The 19,605-nt window shown below is 43.5% G+C and overlaps 1 protein-coding gene across 2 annotated transcripts in view; it reads left to right on the forward strand.

The window, feature by feature from the left end:
• Positions 1 to 19,605, forward strand: part of LOC145356832 (chemokine-like protein TAFA-5) — a 324,795-nt gene that overhangs the window by 179,361 nt on the left and 125,829 nt on the right. For both annotated transcript variants that reach the window (XM_080209744.1, XM_080209745.1), the window contains exon 3: positions 4,512 to 4,639. In XM_080209744.1, the coding sequence (XP_080065870.1) occupies positions 4,512 to 4,639 (128 nt within the window). The remainder of the gene's footprint in view (positions 1 to 4,511; positions 4,640 to 19,605) is intronic.

Raw genomic sequence — 19,605 nt, forward strand, 5'->3', positions numbered from 1 at the left:
TTATTAAAGATGTTATAGCAGAGCATTGAAACTAATTCAAGACAACCAGGCAGAGTCACCATGGTTTTGTGATCATGTTTAACCAAGTGATTGGAGTTTTTTGACCAAGTCAGATAAAGGGGAACTGGTGAATGTACTGTACTTAGATTTCCAGAAGGCATTTGATAAGGTGTCACATCAAAGATTGCTTTGAAAAATAAAAGTTTATCGTGTAGGGAGATAGTGACATGAATAGAAGATTGGCTAGCTAATAGGAAAACAGAGCTGGCATAAACTGATCTTTTTCAGGCTGGCGTGATGTAACTAGTGTCATGCGATAAGGGTCAGTGCTGAGCCTTCAACTTTATGCAATTCACATAAATGATTTGGATGAAGGAATCAAAGGTATGGTTACTAAATTTGCTGATGACATAAGTCGGAAAGTAGGTTGTGAAGAGGACATAAGGAGGCTACGAAGGATTATAGATATGTTATGTGAGTGGGCAAAGATCTGGCAAATGCAGTACAATGTGGGCAAATTGTCCATTTTGACAGGAAAAATAAAAAAAGCATATTACTTAAATGGTGTTAAATTTTAGAGCTCTGAAGTTCAGAGGGATCTGGATATCCTAGTTCATGAATCTCAAAAAACTAATATGCAGGTACAGCTAGTAATTAGGAAAACTAATAGAATGTTATCGCTTGTTGCAAAGGGAATTAAGTACAAAAGTAAGGAGGTTATACTTCAGTTGTACAGAACACTGGTGTTACTATATCTGGAATACTGAGATGATGTGGAGATGCTGAATTGGATTGGGGTGGACACAATACAAAGTCTCACAACACCAGGTTGAAGTCCAACAAGTTTATTTGGAATCACAAGTTTTTGGAGTGCTGCTGCTGTCTCACCTGATGAAGGAGAAGGGCTCCAAAAGCTTGTGATTCCAAATAAACCTGTTGAACTTTAACCCAGTGTTGTGAAACTTCTTACTGTGAAATATTATGTATTGTGTTAGTCTCCTCATTTAAGGAAGGATGTAAATGCATTAGAAGCAGTTCAGAGAAAGTTTATTAAACTAATACCAGGAATGGGCGGGTTCTCTTATGAGAAAAGATTGGACAGGCTAATCTTATATTGATTAGAGTTTAGAAGAGTAGGTGACTTGGCTGAAACACATGAAGGACGATTGACCAGCATGATGAGCTAGTAAAATCACCCCCGTAAGATCCTGCGTGAAATTGCCAGGGTGGATGAGGAGAGGACCTTTCCTCTTGTGGGAGAATCTAGAACTAGAAGTCACTCTTTAAAAATAAGGTGTTGCCCACTTAAGACAGAGATGAGGAGAATTTTTTGCTCTGAGGGTAGTGAGTCTTTGGAACTCCTTTCCTCAAAAGACAGTGGAAGCAGAGATTTGAATGTTTTCAAGGTTGTGGTATATAGATTCAGGATGAACAAGGAGGGTGACAAGTTACAGGGGATAGGCGGGAGGAGGTTACAATCATATCAGTCATGATCTTACTAAATGGCAGAGCAGATTTTGAAGGTCCGAATGGTGTGTTCCTGCTCCTAGTTTGTCTGTTTACGTGTGATAATTACAAGGAACAAGTTTCCTTGACTCGACATTTTGAATCTCAAGAGCAATGTGAATAGTTGTGGTTAAGGCAAACTGGCACTTACTGATCATTTTAAATGACTTAGCACATTTTAAGACTTGCTACATTTTTCTATTCATATCATGAACATAAAACTATGCACAAAGCTCATTCCCCTATAAATTCACATGGGATATTAATCACTCTGCCACATAAGGTATTGGTTCTGCATCGGAGGACTGGTTTCAACACAGACTCACCAATAGTATGACTGTGACTGGCTTGTTAAGTCCAACGGGCAGCCTGCTCACTGTTTTGCCACTCATTCCTGCTTCCACTGTAATTACAGCAGCAGTGGGGATAAATTCAGACTGCCTGCCTGCCAGTGAGTCAATTGAGGCCCTTATGGAGGATGGGAGATGACCTTGCCAAGTTGCTCTGTATGCCAGGTTTCCCTGCACAGGCTGGTGATGGGCAACGTATACAGATACAAATGAAGAGTAGGAACAGACCATTCAGACCTTCAAAATCTGCTTTGTCATTTAGTAAGATGGTGACTGATATGATTGTAACCTCCTCCCACCTATCCCCAATAATCCCTACGTTTATCCCAAATCTATATGCCTCCGCCTTGAAAACATTTAAATCTCTGCTTTCACTGTCTTTTGAAGAAAGGATTTCCTACCTTCAGAGCCAAAAATTCTCCTTATCTCTATCTTAAATGGGCAGCACCTTATTTTTAAACCGTGATCCCTAATTCTAGATTCTCCCATTAGGGGAAAAGTCCTCGCCACACCCACCCTCTCAATTCCTCACAGAAACATATGGCAGCCATTTTACTGGGTTCATCATGCTGCTTGATCGCCCATCCTGAACAGGCCCCGGGGCTGACAGAAGGCCCTCACACCTCGTGTTTTACCCCACTCTAGATTGCTCTCTCCCCATTGGCCTCTCAAACCCCAGCCCGGCCACACTCTTTGCACTCCCCCCGACCCCCATCAACCCCACCCCGTCCCTTGCTAGGGCCTGTCAGCTTGGCACCTAGCAAGATCTCCTAATGTTGACCTAATCCAATGCTGCATGCTTCCATTCCTCTGATTGGCCAGCATCTCTCTCTGCGGTGGGAGTCCCTGACCCAGAAGGATTGTGGGGCAGTACAATCCTCAAAGGGTTCCCCACTAACTTTATAATTGATGATGGTGGTGGTCGGAGGAGGTTTGGGGAATCACATAATTCAGCCTACAGTCTAACTTTCACATTCTTTACAGAAAACTTTTGACCTGCTTCTCAATGAAGTATGTTTATGCATTTTCTGTTTGGAGTATTGATACCACACCAGGAGTATTGTGCATATTTTCAGTCTCCTAATCTAGGAAAGGATATACTTGCCAATGAGGAAGTGCAGCGAAAGTTCATCATTCCTGGGATGGCAGGATTGTCCTACGAGGAGAAATTGGGTTGACTAAGCCTATATTGACTGGAATTTAGGAAAATGAAAGAGGATCTCATTGAAACCCATACAGGGCTGTATGGGATGCGGCAACATTGTTTCCTCTCACTGTTGGGATGGGTGGGTGGCTGGGGGGAGGGGCATCTAAAACAAGAGGCCACAGTCTTAGGATATGGGATAGACCATTCAGGATTGAGATGAGGAGAAATTTATTTAATCAGCGGACAGTGAACTTGTAGCTTCTCTACCACAGAAGGCTGGGGAAGCGAAGTCATTGAATATATTTAAGCAGGAAATAGATAGATTTCTGGACTCTACTGGTGTCAAGAGGAGAGCTTGAGAGTATGGCCTTGTGATAGAGGATCAGCCATAGTCATACTAAATGGCAGAATAGGCTCAAAAAGCCAAATGGCCTATTCCTGCTCCTATTTTCTATGTTTCTCTGTTCCTTGCTTTCTGTTTGGAATTTTGCACTCTATTATTATGCTGAGGTTGCTGGAGATTTTGATTTTGACCAAGTCTCGACGATCAACTTAATGTGACAGGATGGAACAGTGTTGCGGGGAATTCATTTGGGTTTTATCACTATCTGTCGCTTTTGTTATTTCTTCTTATTTTTACAGAAGGAAACTTACATTTTATGGATTAATTAAGATTGAGGTGCGTCATTGCTGCTGAATGACGCACATCTTATTTTTGCCATCCAGTCTCAGCATCGAGTGCTCTTAATTCATCTGTAACCCAGCTAAGTGCAGAGCAATCTATCTATATTGGCCTGATGACGTGCCTTAATGCCAATCTCAGTAGGAACACTCCGTTCTGCACCACTTGAGCTTTGTCCACTTTGTGCAGTTGCCATCTTTCAGCTAGCTAATGAGACTGTCAGTTCATGAGAAACTCTGTGCAGTTTTTAAGCTGTGCACCCATATCTACTCAGATTGGATTAACAGTGCCCAAATTCATTACATCTGGGACACAGACAAGGAACAAAGTGGTCACTTGGCCTGGTTTGAACCCAAATAGCATTTCCAGGATTGTAAAGTTTATTTATTAGTCACAAGTAAGTCATTAACACTGATACCTTTAGTCACCACACTCCAGCACTTGTTCAGGTCAACGCACCTAACCAGTACATCTTTCAAACTGTGGGAGGAAACTGAAGCACCCGGGGGACACCCATGCAGACATGGGGAGAACATGCAAACTCCACACAGTCAGCGAGACAAGTTGGGAATCAAACCCAAGTCCCTGGCACTGTGAGGCAGCATTGCTAACCACTGTGCTACCATGCTGCCATGAGTTGTAACAACAGTATGTCAGTGTGTCAGGCTGCTGGCATGGCATGTAAGGTGATTTAGATGGAAGGAATGATATTCGTCCATAATTTTCCGATTTGGCGAACCCACTACACCATTCAGTCTCCATATTGGAAGCATGTTTCACAATCAAATTTTGAATGAAGTCTAACGATTCCCTCTTGTCTTTGCAGTGCGAGTTGTAAAGAGCAAGCAGTGGTGTGAAATGATCCCCTGTTCAGAAGGAGAAATCTGTGGTTTATTAATGAACAAGTCAGGCTGGACCTGCACACAACCGGGTGGTCGAATAAAGACAATAACGGTAAGCTATGCTGAGTGCTGGTGTCAAAAATGTGATTTTTGTACAAACCGTTTCTTTCTTTGCAAATGTAGATTTTTACAAGGCCAAGCAGCTTCTCCCAGTCCTGCTGTGTTGAGTGCAGATCAGCCTCTGCCAAGTGTGTGGAATGGACACTTCAATGATGTGGAGCATGTAGGGGGCTGACACTAATGTCCCTTCTGTAGAAGTTGGCCAAGCAGGGGCCGTGGCCAGTCCTGAGGCTGTGGACCACTCTTTCCTTGGAAGGTTGAAGCCATCTCATTTTGAAATTTCTAACTTGCATTCACAAAGTGCCTTCAACATAGTAAAAGGTTGCAAGGCACTCCATGGATTATCGCGCAAAATTTGACACTGAACCTAGTAAAGGTATATTAGGGTTAATGTCCAATAACTTGGCCACAGCGTTTTAGGGAGTATCTTAAAGGAAGAAAGAGAGATAGAGCAGTGAAGAGGGTTTCACCAGAAATTACAGAGCTCAGAAGCATTGGTATTTATTGGCATGGTTAGCAATGTTAGGGACAATAAAATCAGGAATACTGCATTAGCTATGAGGAGACGTTGGAGAAACTTGATTTGTTCTCACTGGAACAACGGAGGTTGAGGGGGCTACCTGATAGAAGTCTACAAGATTATGAGGGACATGGACAGACTGGATAGTCAGAAGCTTTTTTCCAGGGTGGAAGAGTCAATTAAGGAGGGCATAGGTTTAACGTGCGAGGGGCAAGGTTTAAAAGAGATGTACGAGGCAAGGTTTTTACACAGAGGATAGTGGGTGCCTGGAACTCTCTGCCAGGGGAGGTAGTGGAAGCAGTTACGATAGTGACTTTTAAGGAGCATCTGGACAAATGCATGAATAGGATGGGAATACAGGGATATGATCCCCAGAAGGGTAGAGGTGTAAATAACTTTCAAGGAAAGTTGGTATATATTTTACTTACAAGTGGATTAGTTCAGGCGGGCAGCATGTCAGTGGAGGGCCAAAGGGCCTATTCTGGTGCTGTAACTTTCTTTGTTCTTTGGTCCTTGAGGAGGCCAATCTTGGAGGAGCACAGATATCTTAGAGGTTTAGCACTGGAGGAGAAAAAAATCTAAGGTGTAGATTTGAAAATCTAAAGTGAGCACCAGGAGTGATGATAAATGGGACTTTACATGGATTAAGACATGGTTTTGAAATGTGTAGAACTTTAGAGGCCAGCCAGGGTCCATTAGACTAATCAAGTGTAGATACAATGAAGGTAGGGATGAGGTTTTCAGCAGCAAATGGGCTCAGGCAAGAATAAAATCAGGCAATGTTGTTGAGATGGAGATAGGCATTCTTAGTGATGGCAGGGATATATCGTTAGAACTCATCAGATATGACAGCAAGAAGAGGGATGGGTTCAGTGGTGGGGTACAGTTTTGTGGCAGGGACCAAAAGTGATGACTTTGTCTTCTCAATATTTAGCTGGAGGAAATTTCTGCTCCTCCCGTGCTGGATGTCAGAACAGCAATCTGATAATTTCGCAACAGTGGAGGAGTCGGGGGGCGGTGGTGAGGCAGAGTGGGATGCCATTAGTGTACCTGCGGAAACTGATGCAATATTTTTGGATGAAGTTGCCAGAGGGTGGTACGTAGGTGAGAAAAAGAACAAGGCCAAGGATAGATTCTTCGGAGACACCAGATGTAATGGTGTGAGAGTGGAAAGTGGTGATTCTTTGCAGAAGGAAATTAATTGTAATACCATGTTTAACAAAGTTAGCATATCACACTATTTTGCAGTTGACTGTGAAAGTAAGAGTGGGAAGTATGGATTGAAAGTAAAGTATTCAGTGTAGAGGGAAATTGATGGAATTCATTAACCATGTGTATAGGTTATGTTAATATATTTATCACTTCAATATATCTTTATTGCACTTTATAATCAAACTTTCATGATGCTAGATAAAGTTTAATTTGTGATACCCTGTGAAGATGTAAATAACTTGCAAGGAAAGTTGGTATATATTTTACTTGCAAGTGGATTAGTAAGTATCATTCCTCATTTTATTAGCATTATTTTGTTGACCTTTCATGAAAAGACAGACATGAAATGAATAACAATATTACATTATGTTTGAATAATGTATTCCCTCTCCTGAAAGAAGAAGAGAAGGAAACAATAGCCCTCAAAGGGGAATCAATACAGATGACTAAGCACATGAAATAGTGTGTAACACTGAATTAAGCAAGAACTTGCATTTACACAGCCTATAAGCATATCCCAAAGTGCTTTAGAATTTTTGAAGTGCTTTTGAGATGTAAACATTTTTTGAAATGTAGGGAATGCAGCAGTCCATTTACACAAACACAACAAAGTCCCACAAACAGCAATGAGACAATTACTAAATCGTTTGTGTCAGCAACATTGAATGAGGAATAAAGATTGGCTAGAAGACCTCCCCTGTTTTTCTTTGAATAATGTCATGGGATTCTTTTCTTCATTCACTTGAGGGGCCATCTTATCCTAAAGACAACAGCAGTGAAGAACTCCTGCAGACAAAGAAAAACACTGCACAGAAGTGTCAGCCGAGATTATTTGCTCAGCTGTGTAGGTGGAAATTGAACCCACGGCCTTTTGGCTCAAGCGAGATGCTACCACAGAACCAAGGTTGACACCTTAGTATTGTTATTATAGTTAAGTTAATTTAGTCAGCAGCAGCAATTATGCAAGTAAGTGTAGCATTGGATTGCATTAACCTGAAATGAACTGGAGTGAAAATACTGCAAAGAGGCAAGTATGTATTGACAACAGCTATATTCTTTACTGGTCTTCATTGTTGATAAGGGCCTATCATTCCTCTTGCTGTAAAAACGGGAGCAAATGTGTTTTGTCCAAATTAACAAGCCGCTAACAGAATTTTGGGAAGACACAGCTTTCAATTATTCAATTTACGAGAATACAAACTGTCAGTGGGTTATGATAAAGTAACAGTGAATCTCATTGTACCTGAGATAATGGTTTTTTAACATGTTTCAAGCAGCAAATGAGTCTCGTAGCCATTATAAACATCAAAATGTTTAATCGTCTAGCTGTAGAGTGCTGATTAGTTAGAAAAATATCCAGCACCAACGGAGGAAATGCTAATTTATCAGTGAATTCCTTTGAATGCCGGCAAGCATAACAATGATGCACCAGCACTCTCTACCCCCTGCCACCCCAAACCTCCCACCCACTCTTGCTCACACCCCCCGCCGCCCCCACCACTCCATACAAACAAAGGGAATGTGTAACAGTACATGACACACAGGAATAGCACAATTTGTCACTATTTACTTGATTACATTAAAGGTTTTCTAACAGTGCATGCTGCTATTACTGCAGCTAGTGAAATAATTGGAGGAAAATTCGCAAACCTGTCCAAAATATATGAAGAAAATATACTGCAGGAATGGAATCAAATCACCTTTTTTTAATTCATTCATGGGATGTGGGTGTCGCTGGCTAGGCCAACATTTACTGCCTATTCTGGGGGCATTTAAGAGTCAACCACATTGCTTTGGATCTGGAGTCACGTGTAGGCCAGACCAGGATGGCAGATTTCCTTCCATAAAGGACATTGCTGAACCAGATGGGTTTTTATGCCAATCACAATGGTTTCATGGTCGCCATAAGACTTTTACCTCCAGATTCTTATTGAATTAAAATTTTACCATCCGCCATGGTAGGATTCCAACCCAGATCCCCAGCGGATTACCCTGGGTCTCTGGATTACTAGTCCAGTGACAATACCACTGCACCATAGCATCTCCTATTGCTCTGCTGTCTAAAGACAAAATGGTAAGGATCAGTAAACAGCAAATGATGGAGATTCAGCAAGGGGTGGTGTTTTGGTATAAAGTTTAGAAGGTGCCAGGGCTATTGGAAGAAAGGGTAAAATGAATGACAAATGGAAACAATCATACATTCTATGAATTGCGTAATATGGAGCCATCAGGAAGGTCATTTAAACTAAAATAGTGCACGTGATGCTAATACATACCCAAATAAAGACGGTTCCAACAAAAGGTTTAAGGGTATAAAGCAACCTCTTGGATTAATGGTGTACAATTCACACACTTACACACAAACAGAGGCTGATATACTTAGTACTTTTAAAAATTCTTTCATGGAATGTGGGTGTCACTAGTAATGCCAACATTTGATGCTCATTCTAATTGCCCTTGCTATTTCAGAAGGCAGTTGAAAGTCAACTACATTGGCACATATAGACCAGAACCAAGTAAAGGTGGTAGATTTCCTTCCGAAAAAGGGAATTGATGAACCAGAAGGGTTTTTATAGGCAATCGATGATAGTTTCATGGTCACCATTACTGAGATCAGTTTTATATTCCAGATCGATGAACTGAATGTAAATTCTACCAGCTGCCATAGTAGAATTTGAACCCATGTCAACAGAACATTAGCCTGGATCTCTGGATTACTAGTCCAGTGACATTTCCAGTTGGCTGCAGTCTTCCCCCCACCTATCTATCCCAGATGCTGTTGTTGGATAGTCTTACATTGGTGATTTAATAAGTTGACTTTACTTCTTTTTGCACCACAGTTCTGTGTTCATGGTGGCTAGGTTAACATCAATTGTTTAACAACCTCCAACCATTGGCAACATGCTGCTGTCTTCAGAGGTCCAGGTTGCTGTCCTTGGAGATCCTTGCTGCTGAACTTGGAGGTTCATCTTGCCTTGCCTCTGCTCCCACCACCCGTACTCCTACCTTTCCATATTTTGTCCTGGAAATCTAGTCTATGTACTCCAAGTGACCTTCAGTAAAGTTTTTATTATTCAGTGTCATGTTATAGCTGTAGAGTTTTGCACAGGTAACTTCCATCAACACAGTGTTGACCCCAATTTTGGGGGGGTACCCCAAAGATGTGCCAGGGAATCTCTCCTGGGAGTTCAAAGCTAAGAGCTTGCATGGCAATTATCCAGAAGTGCCAATTGTCATATGCTAGGATCCACTAAAAAAATGTGACTTAAATGGCAAATACGTGCCCAGGAAAAGTTAGAAAAATTAATATCTCTTCTAACTTCTGGGCAACTATTGTCCAGAAACAGACTAACCCACTCAATTTGGCCCTCCCCGCACCTCCTCCCCCACTCAGTCCCTTCCCCCACTCATCCAAAGGCCCAAGCTGATTTTGATTTTAGTTTGATTTATTATTGTCACATGTATTATCATACAGTGAAAAGTATGGTTTATTGCACGCTATACAGTAAAAGCACACCATTCATAGAGAAGGAGATGAGAAAGTGCAGAATGGAGTGTTACAGTCATAGCTAGAGTGCAGAGAAAGATCAAATTAATGCAAGTTAAGTCTATTCAAAAGTCTGACAGCAGCAGGGGAGAAACTGTTCTTGAGTCAGTCGATACGTGAACTCAGACTTTTGTATCTTTTTCCTGACAGAAGAGGGTGGAACAAAGAACGTCTGGGCTGCAGGGAGTCCTTAATTACGCTGGCTGCTTTGCTGAGGCAGCAGGAAGTGTAGACAGAATCAATGGATGGGAAGCAGGTTTGTGTGATGGGTTGGGCGACATTCATAACCTTTTGTAGTACCTTGCTGACAGCTTGTGTGTAAAGAAAAGATGGCGGACTCCTTGTTTAATTCGCCTCCCATGGATTGCAATGTTGGCCTTCAGGACTGCTGCAGTGCCTGGATCTTGCTGGGCCTGTGTAGGGATGTCTCACGGGGCAAGAACAGAAGAAATTTCACATAACTAATTGAGCAATCTGATGCTGATTGCCCTTCCAAGGAAGATATGGCTCATGATCTGTTTTTAATTTCAGTCCTTTGCTAGCATTTTCTGACTTTCGGAACATCAAAACATGCTGAGAATAGCAATCGACTGCAGATCACCTTGTCCATGGTCAGATCTTCTGTGGCTTATTTGGTGGCATGAGCTTTCAGTAGTCATGAGCTACTAAGCTTTGGTAGTTTATGCTACCACATAAACCTGTTGGACCTGGTGTTGTGAGACTTCTTACTGTGCTTACCCCAGTCCAACAGTGGCATCAACACTTCTGTTGCTTGTAAGAAGTCAGAGAATGTATTGTCTGTTATACCCGCTGCTATTCGGTCTCTGAAGGAATTGATGGGTTCTCCAGGCACTTGGCCTCTTTGATTAAATCTCACTGTCTCCAGTATTACAACTTCATTAGTTTCTATTATCCGAGCTGGACAGTCCCAACGTTTACAAGAGAAAAAAAAATTTCTGAGCCTATGATCTCAGAGGCCATATACTGGGGCTCCATTTGGAGAATGGGGTTTGAGCGATGGGCTTTCCTTCAATGGCAGCTCTGACACTGAATTAGGGAAAGGGTTCTCAGAGCTAGTTGCAGTCTGGAACTTTAAATTTAGCTCACTCTTGCAGGCTTTGTGGACTCTGACACTGAAGCTGGTTATCCAAGGGATATTTGATGTATTCTTCTGTTGCAGTCTTCTGCTGCAATAATAATCTCTGCCTTCAGCTTCCAGACCTTTTCTCTAGAGTGTTCCCTGGTGAAGGTTTTCTGTTGTCTTCAGCTTTGTTGTGAGCTTCTCTCTGGTCAGAGATTTTGTTAAGGTTTAGACTTTGTCTCCCAGTGTCTTGGCTTGTTTCAGCATTTTAGTGAGGTCAGAGTTTTTGATAGCCTGCTGCCACCATATTGGGAGGTTGTTCATTGCAGAACTGCCTCTCTTAAATATGTCTTTGTAGTTTTCAGTATGCTAACTGTGAGTCTCTACTAATAAGTAGAACTATTTACATATATACAGTAAAGGGTGCAGCCTAAGAGCTATCTCCAATATTAGGTCATAACCATTCTCTGCTCAACAACACATTGACCCCTGTGTCTGGGTCATGTGCCTTATTACATCACCAGTCTTACATGAGCCATGTATGTGCTAGACCCTTAAACACATGCCACACAGCATACGTAATACCTCAGGATGGAAAGGAACATAGTTTATTACAGAAATCAAAGTTAAACCACTACCAAAATGTACACACACTTGTCCTTGTCTTGAGAACCATTCAGCAGGCCCAGTCCTGGGCCTGCCTGGTATAAGATTCGGGTACTGAGTTCCAGCTGGGCAGGCCACTGCCTGTTACGGAGGAACTCGCACTCAATGAGCCCCACTGGGCGATCAATCAGTGATCCCGCATGGACCCAGCGAACGTTATCACAGCATATTTTTAACTAAATGAATCAAAATGCAAGAGGTTCTCTGTGCGTACAGAGGGCCAGGGGTTAGACAAGTATTACTCCCTTGACTGAATGGTAAAGTAATTGCTTTACTCTCAAGAACCAATTCAAAAGCATGAAGTTGTACAGGTGCTTTGTAGGAACAAAATGGGCAATTCCACAATCCCATGGTCCAAACAGGAAGAGTGGGTCAGAGAATTAAGGCAATTGTAATAACGTGTAATCCTATCTCTGGCCCAAACTTCACCGTCCTGCAACAAATGGTGTGGAAACTGAGTCATTCGTATCAAGAATAATTAATTTTTGAGTTTTGTTTGCACTGAGTCTTACAATCTAATTTGACTGGGAGTTAGAGGCACCACAGTGTACTCCCATATTCCCTTCCTAAGGCAGAGACAATTAACTGTGGTTCTCAATGTTTATCACAGTCGAGCAGCTCATGCTGGAAGCACATGGGCTGGGATGTGTTTTAGATGGAATTCTCTGGTCCTGCTACAACTGAGAATTTGGCTCTCAGCCAAATCTCCATTCGCAGCAGTCAGTTGGGAGAATCCCAGCCACAGCTGAGGTCAGAGAATCCAGTCCATAGTAATTCCAATTCTTCATCTGCATCACCCGTCATATATAATCTTATTGCCGTTCGTGGCAGCAGGATTTTCCCATCCCGCTGCAGTGAATGGCGATTTGGCTGGCCACCAAGTTCCTCAACCTCGTTGCAGCAGGAGCACGGAGTGAACGGCAGGTAAGGTTTCGCCCGAAGACTGGGACTGCTGCTGTTGGCCTTAACAGCGTGCACCGAGCGGAACTGTATCTTTCAGGAGCAGAGGCGAATTAGAACACAGATGAAAATTAAAACACTAACATTAGAAAAAGAAACTTTATGCCCAAGTGCATGGCAATTAATCTTCATTCTGTGAAGGACAGTGGACAGGTAGCAATCAAAAAGGAACAGGAGGCAGTAGGAGTTAGAGCAGTGTCTGCAAGGTGTGGGGAGCTGAGGAGAAGAAAATTATTATAAGTGCTGGAATGAAAGCAAATGTCAGGATTTGTGTGCGTACATACTTATTAGGCTGTTTATTATCCTTTTCATGTCTTCTGAGCATATAAAGAAATGCTATTGTGTTTTCTGATTACTGAAGTGTTAGTTGGAAGCTCCCTGATGTATTCTGCCTAACATCCCAGGATATTACGCAGAATACACCAGGGAGCCAGGCATCTTCTGTTCCAACAGCAATTTCCAACATTCGGCTGGCAAAACCTTTTAACTCTTTTGTTTATCCTCCTGTATTTATTTTCTTTTGTGAGTTTTTTTTTATCTGCAGTTTCCCCGCATTAAATAAGCCTGCTGAATTGACAACCAGGTAGCCATAGGAACAACAGCACCTGAATAGCTGTAGAAACGAGAATGAAATCCTGTAATGTGTGGGTGGAGAGAGAGGGAAAAAAAAAGCATCTGTCATCTTCTGATAGTGTCACCACAAAGCTTCGATCTCACCAGAGAAGCTTTTGAGGTTACAAATTACTTTCAAAGCCTCTGCCACCCAGAAAGCCTTAAAGGTGTAAAGCTCGGCCCAGTCCTCATTTCAGTGAATAGTGTCATTGGTTCTTGTGGAGTTTGTAAAGCAAGTAAGAGAGGATGGAAGGTTATTGGGGATATGACATTATATTCTGCAATCTGAATTGATGCTGACATAATTTATTAATAAATGGTTTGTCTACAGTCATCATCAACAGTCAAAGGCAGTGAATGGAATTTTAATATCCGCATGATAGGTGGGTGAATCTTTGGGAGGGGAAGTGATTGTTGTTTCTGGTAAAAATGCAAAACCCAATTCCAACTCACTTGTCTCATTCCACTTTAGCTGTGCTGAGTTTGGTGGTGTCTGAGTTACGTACTTTGGTATAATGAATCTGTCACTATAATATTTAAATAGGGCTGTAGTCTTCTGATTTTGCTATCATTTTTGCCTTTAATGGTTTTGAGTTGGGTCTTCCAGGCCCAGGCTCAGACCCAATGGTTAAAGTGAGTGGAGATGGTTGACTTTCCAGTACTACTCGTGAACCCTGGGGTGGAGGAGAAGGTGTGCTCCCCCCGCCTCTCAACCCTGCCATCTTACCCTTTACACAATCTCTGCCTCTGATTTCTTCCCCTATCCCACAATCTCTCCAATTCCAAACTGTGATCTCTGCCCCTCACAATCTCTGCCCCTCGCAATCTCTGCCCCTCGCAATCTCTGCCCCTCGCAATCTCTGCCCCTCGCAATCACTGCCCCTCGCAATCACTGCCCCTCGCAAGCACTGCCCCTCGCAATCGCTGCCTCTCGCAATCACTGCCTCTCGCAAGCACTGCCCCTCGCAATCACTGCCTCTCGCAATCACTGCCTCTCGCAATCTCTGCCCCTCACAATCTCTGCCCCTCACAACCTCTGCCCCTTGCATGCCCCTTGCAATCTCTGCCCCTTGCAATTTTTGCCTCTCACAATCTCTGCCCTTCACTATCTCTCTCTCTCCTCACAATCTGTGCCCCTCGCAATCTCTACCCTTCGCAATCTTTGCCCTTCACAATCTCTGCCTCTTGCAATCTCTGTCCCTCGCAATCTCTCTCTCCCTGCAATCTCTGCCTCTTGCAATCCCTCTCTCCCCACAATCTCTTTCTCCCCGCAATTTCTTCTTCCCATACTCAGAATGCCCCTGTTACCATTTCTCTCGCCACCATCTTTCCTCTCTTGATCTCTCCCCCACTGCCCCCATGATTTTATCCTTCCTCCTCAATGCCATGCTTCAAGCTCCCCTCCATGTCCTGGTCTTGTCTGATTTTCCCAGGAGCGAGCACAGTGATTCCGCATTTGTGCGTTCCAATTCTGGCTTTCCCACCTAGTCCCCCTCAATCCAGCTTGCTAACCAGAGGGAATGGGAGTCCACAAACAATAATGAGATACCACCACTAAATCCGATAACCCGCTGCATTCCCAGCTGCAATCTCATGGACACACCTCCTCCCTTCGTTCACATAAATATCAGGATCACAGACATCCACCTTCTGTCAAAACCAACACCAATCCCACCCCAAAATTAATACATTTTTTAGTCAGCTTTGCTAAAATCAAAGTGACACTGTATACTCAGGGATTTAACCTTACTAATGGAGTTTACATATGCACCATACATTTTGAGGTTGCCTGCTATTAATATAGATTACTCCTAGGAACTGAAACAGAGAGGCAATTTGTCATCACTTGAAGGATGTCAAAAAGGTTACAAGTTTATATTCTCAGGTACAGATTCACTGCAGCCAGATATCAAGTACACATCAGAGCAGACATGCACAAACAGAAAGTCTGCATGTGTAAATCTCTCAAATTATACTTTACCCTTGGTCCTTGTTAAATTTTTGAGAAATGGTACATTTAGTTTTGTACATCCCAGAATATTTTACTGTGTATTTTTTCTTCAGAAAATCAAGCTGAAGGGTATAACCCACCCCTCAAAAAAAAAAGTTTGTGGTAAACTGGGGAGGGTGGTCAGGAATTAGCAAACTGTTTCTCCTTCTCATAGAATAATAGAATCCTGACAGTGCAGAAGGAAGCCATTCGGCCCATCGAGTCTGCACCGAACACAATCACCCAGGCCCGATCCCCATAACCCCATGCATTTACCCTAGCTAGTCCCCTTGACACTAAGGGGCAATTTAGCATGGCCAATCCACCTAACCTGTAGACTGTGGGAGAAAACCGGAGCACCTGGAGGAAACCCAGGCAGTTACGGGGAGAATGTGCAAACTCCACACAGACAGTCATCGAAGCCAAGAATTGAAACAGGGTCCCTAGTGCTGTGATGCAGCAGTGCTAACCACTGTGTAACCATGCCACCCAAAAACTTACTGGTCAGTTTGTCGCTTAGGAACCATGCCTGTGATGACTTCAGCCAGGATAATGAGGTTGACTTGCCAGAATATTAAGGACCTAATGAATCTTAACACCTAGTGCGGAGGGCGAGCAGGTCGGGAGGGCGACCTCCTCGTGAACCTGTCCCTGGGCCTGGCGAGGCGAGGCAAGCTATCAATAGGTCTAGGCAGCGGGCGGTCGACGGGGCCGTCCACCCAGACTGTCTGCCCCTCTACCGCGGCTACATTTATGGTCAGGTGTCCCTGGATAGGGAGTTTGCGGTGTCCATGGATGCAATAGATGCCTTCCGTGTCCTCTGTGCACCGCAGGGGCTGGGGTGCATTATAGACGCCAGCAATCACATTTTGATTTAATGTTCTAGGTTTCCTTTGGACTTTGTTTTTTGTTCAGACTGTCCCCCCTTCCTTTTGGGGGGCTGCCCCTTTTAATTTGTCCCTAAGTTAATTTGAGTTTATTTGGTTGGTACCTTAAAAGAGCTACCTAATGAGTCTTAACACCTAGTGCAGAGGGGAGCAGGTCGGGATGGCGACCTCCTTGTGAACCTGCTCCTGGGCCTGGCAAGATGCGCCATCAAGAGGTCCAGGCAGCAGGCAATCGACGGGGTCATCCATCCTGCCTGCCTCTCTACTGTGGCTATATTCACAGCCAGGTGTCCCTGGAGAGGGAGCATGCGGTGTTCATGGGCACAGTTGATTCTTTCTGCGCCCACTGGGCACCGCAGGGGCTGGGGTGTATTATTGACCCTGATAATCACCTTTTGATTTGATGTTTTAAGTTTCCTTTGTACTTTGCCTCTTATTTCAGGCTGTTCCCCCTCCTTTTGGGGAGCTGCCCCTATTAAGTTGTCCCTGAATTAATTTGATTTTGTCTAATTTGTTGGTACCAAAAAGAGATACTGAATGAGTCTTAATTGATGGTTAAATCAGGGCGCCTCATGCTCCCTATTTAAAGCAGGGGTGTCAGACTCCCAGCCTGCATTCAGCAGGGAGTAACTGGAGAGCTGGCTGTGTATAGATGTATGGTGTAAATAAAGTAACTTGGTGATGGGACTTTCACCTCCATGGAGTTATTACAGTGCCCTAAAGGAGTGTTGGTGCTCGTGGACTTTCATTCGATTGGTCTATGATTATTTATTTATGTCATTAACACTTCAATTAACACTGCAATTAAGTTACTGCATTTACCCTAGCTAGTCCCCCTGCCACTAAGGGGCAACTTAGCATGGTCAAACCACCTAACCCACATATCTTTGGACTATGGGAGAAGATAGGAGCACTTGGAGGAAATCCAGGCAGACATGGGGAGAATATACAAACTCCATACAGACAGTCACCAAACTGAGGGAAATTTTAGTATGGCCAACGTACCTAACCAGCATGTCTTTTGGACTGTGGGAGGAAAACTGATCACCCAGAGGAAACCCACGCAGACATTGGGTGAACTTGCAGACTCTGCATTGCTAGGCAAATTACTGCTGTGGTTTGCCGTTGCCTTCTGCAGTGTGACTGAGATGTGGGCTCGCTTGCAGGCCACTGGAGTTGTGGGAAGGCATGGCCCCTCATTCAACTGACCCCCCCCCACTCCCCCCCCCTCCCCCGGCAGGGTGGGCAGGCTCAAAGTGGGTTGGGTTCCTCATTCAGTTTTTAAGTTTTTAACCTCCCACTCAATCCTACGCATACTTTTTGGGGATTCAAATTACCCCCATTGTGTTTGGCTCCCACCACGTGAAGCATACTGTGTATATGATTACATTCCATCAGTGTCCTTTTACTGTGGAAACCCATTCTTTTTCTGAACTGATTTTCTTCCTCCTCCATTATTAAGTCTCTGCCTGTTGGGAAGGCCAATACAGCTGCTTAGTCATCCTGAACACGTAGGGGGTGTGGGGGTGGTGGAGTGCATTTCAGATGCATTGAAATTGCCAGCACTTTGGTTCACTATAATGTCAATCTCATTAAGAAAATTGAGAAGAAAGTTGTGATGAAACCCTTCGCATTTATTTAACCAAAGTTATGTGACTTTGGGCTCTGCTGCCTTTGAATGTCTGAATGTGAACCGATGCCAGTGTAATTGCCAAATAAATCCAGGCCAATCATGTATTGCATACTGACTCTCTGTGTAAATGAGCACTTTGGTGGATGTGTCTCAGAAAATTGTGGAAACTCACGTCATAATTCTTTTATAAAGCCAGTGTAAATTATGTAAAAAGTTACGTGCAACTTTCCCTGGGAAAGAAAATGGCACGCCAACAACGTTTTCCAGGAAATTCCAGGCTAAATTGAATGATTCCAAGTCAAAACATTATCCCTAACTACAAAAGGATTAAGGAAGGCAATTGTACAAAATCTTGTGCCCTCTCCCATGGTGAGTCAGGTGGAAGGGTGATGGGGGACCATGCCACATTCCTACCTCCACCCCACTTTGTCCAAAGCAGGAAGGTCCGTGGATGGCCTTTACACCCCATCACCAGTTGAGGCCCTTAAACAAGTAATTAACCCAGCAACAGTTGGAGGGGGCTCACTATGCAGGGAACACAATGAACAAATCCGTGTGGGATTGCTTGCTGGTTACTGGCATTGGGAGGGTAGAGGTGATCTCTCCTTCAAAGGCATTCAGTGTCTGATTGAGAGATACAGCACCTGAAAGCAGGGGCCCCCTGATAGTCACAGCCACATATCTGCCCCTGCTTCTAAGCCCTAGCTTCCTCTTGGCTCCCACCCTGTGAACCCCCTCCCACCATCATTCACCTCTGCGCCAGGGATCTGGTGACAATCCAAGGACTCTTGTGGGTGTCATACCAGCAGTAGCCACCACCTTCCCAGTGGCACTGTCATTCAGCAGAGTTGTCAACCTCTGAGTGGGGGCCAGTAGCTCTCACTGGGCGGGACGTGCGATCCTTGGGTTCTTGATTACTGGGGGAAAGCCCATCGCTGGCCTGAGTGGAACAAACTTCCCAAAAAAGAGGCGACACAGGGTTCTCACTGGCTGTCCAGGTGGCGGCCAAGATCCTTTTGCTTTCACAAGATTCCGGCCAATGTTTGAGGAACATTGCACTGTGTCTTCTGCATCTGCTTCAATTGTGTCAGCATCGCAGACCAATATCTGTATTACACCAACATTTTATCCATGTTTTTCAAACTCTTTTTTAAATAAGTGCAGAAATGGGTGGAACAGATAATAAATGGCTGGAAATGTTCTGTGTGTGGTTAGGGTTGCCAACTGTGACTAAATGTATTCCTGGGGCTTTCATCACAAGGCTTTTCTCCACGCCAACACATCGCTGCCTTGCTACAGACAATTGAAAGCAAATAGGCTCATTATACAATTGGATGATGCTTGACTATCATCTAAGCAATCTTTATTCTGCCCTCTCCCTCCAACCCCCCCCCAAACATTTTCAATGTTTTTATACCTGGTAGAGAGCAATATTGGATCAAAATGACAAAAAAAGAAAATATATTTTAACGTTTCGTTGATTTTTCTCCAGCGTTGCATTGAGCTATGTCCTAGAGATTGGTCTTAAATTCCTCGGGACTCCAGGTTAATCCTGGAGGGTTGGCTACCCACAGTGTGGCAGTTATCCCTTGGCAGTGCTATAACCTGGCTTTTTCTGAGGAAGAAATTGGGCAGTTTCTGATCAAATGAATTGAAAGAGTTTCACAGTAAAGAGGGCATTTTTTCTCTTATGGAATTCAAGTACGAGTGTAAATGTTTCATGTTGTCTTTTTTTTTCTATTTAGGTAATCCAATTTGTTTTGTTCCAAAAGTCCGTTTGGAAAAGATCCGTTTGTTGAATGTATAAGTTCACACATCCGGGTATAAAGGAATTGTCACACCAAGTACGT

Source organism: Carcharhinus amblyrhynchos, chromosome 22, assembly GCF_965287045.1.
Source record: "Carcharhinus amblyrhynchos chromosome 22, sCarAmb.v2.hapA, whole genome shotgun sequence".
NCBI classification, from domain to species: domain Eukaryota; kingdom Metazoa; phylum Chordata; class Chondrichthyes; order Carcharhiniformes; family Carcharhinidae; genus Carcharhinus; species Carcharhinus amblyrhynchos.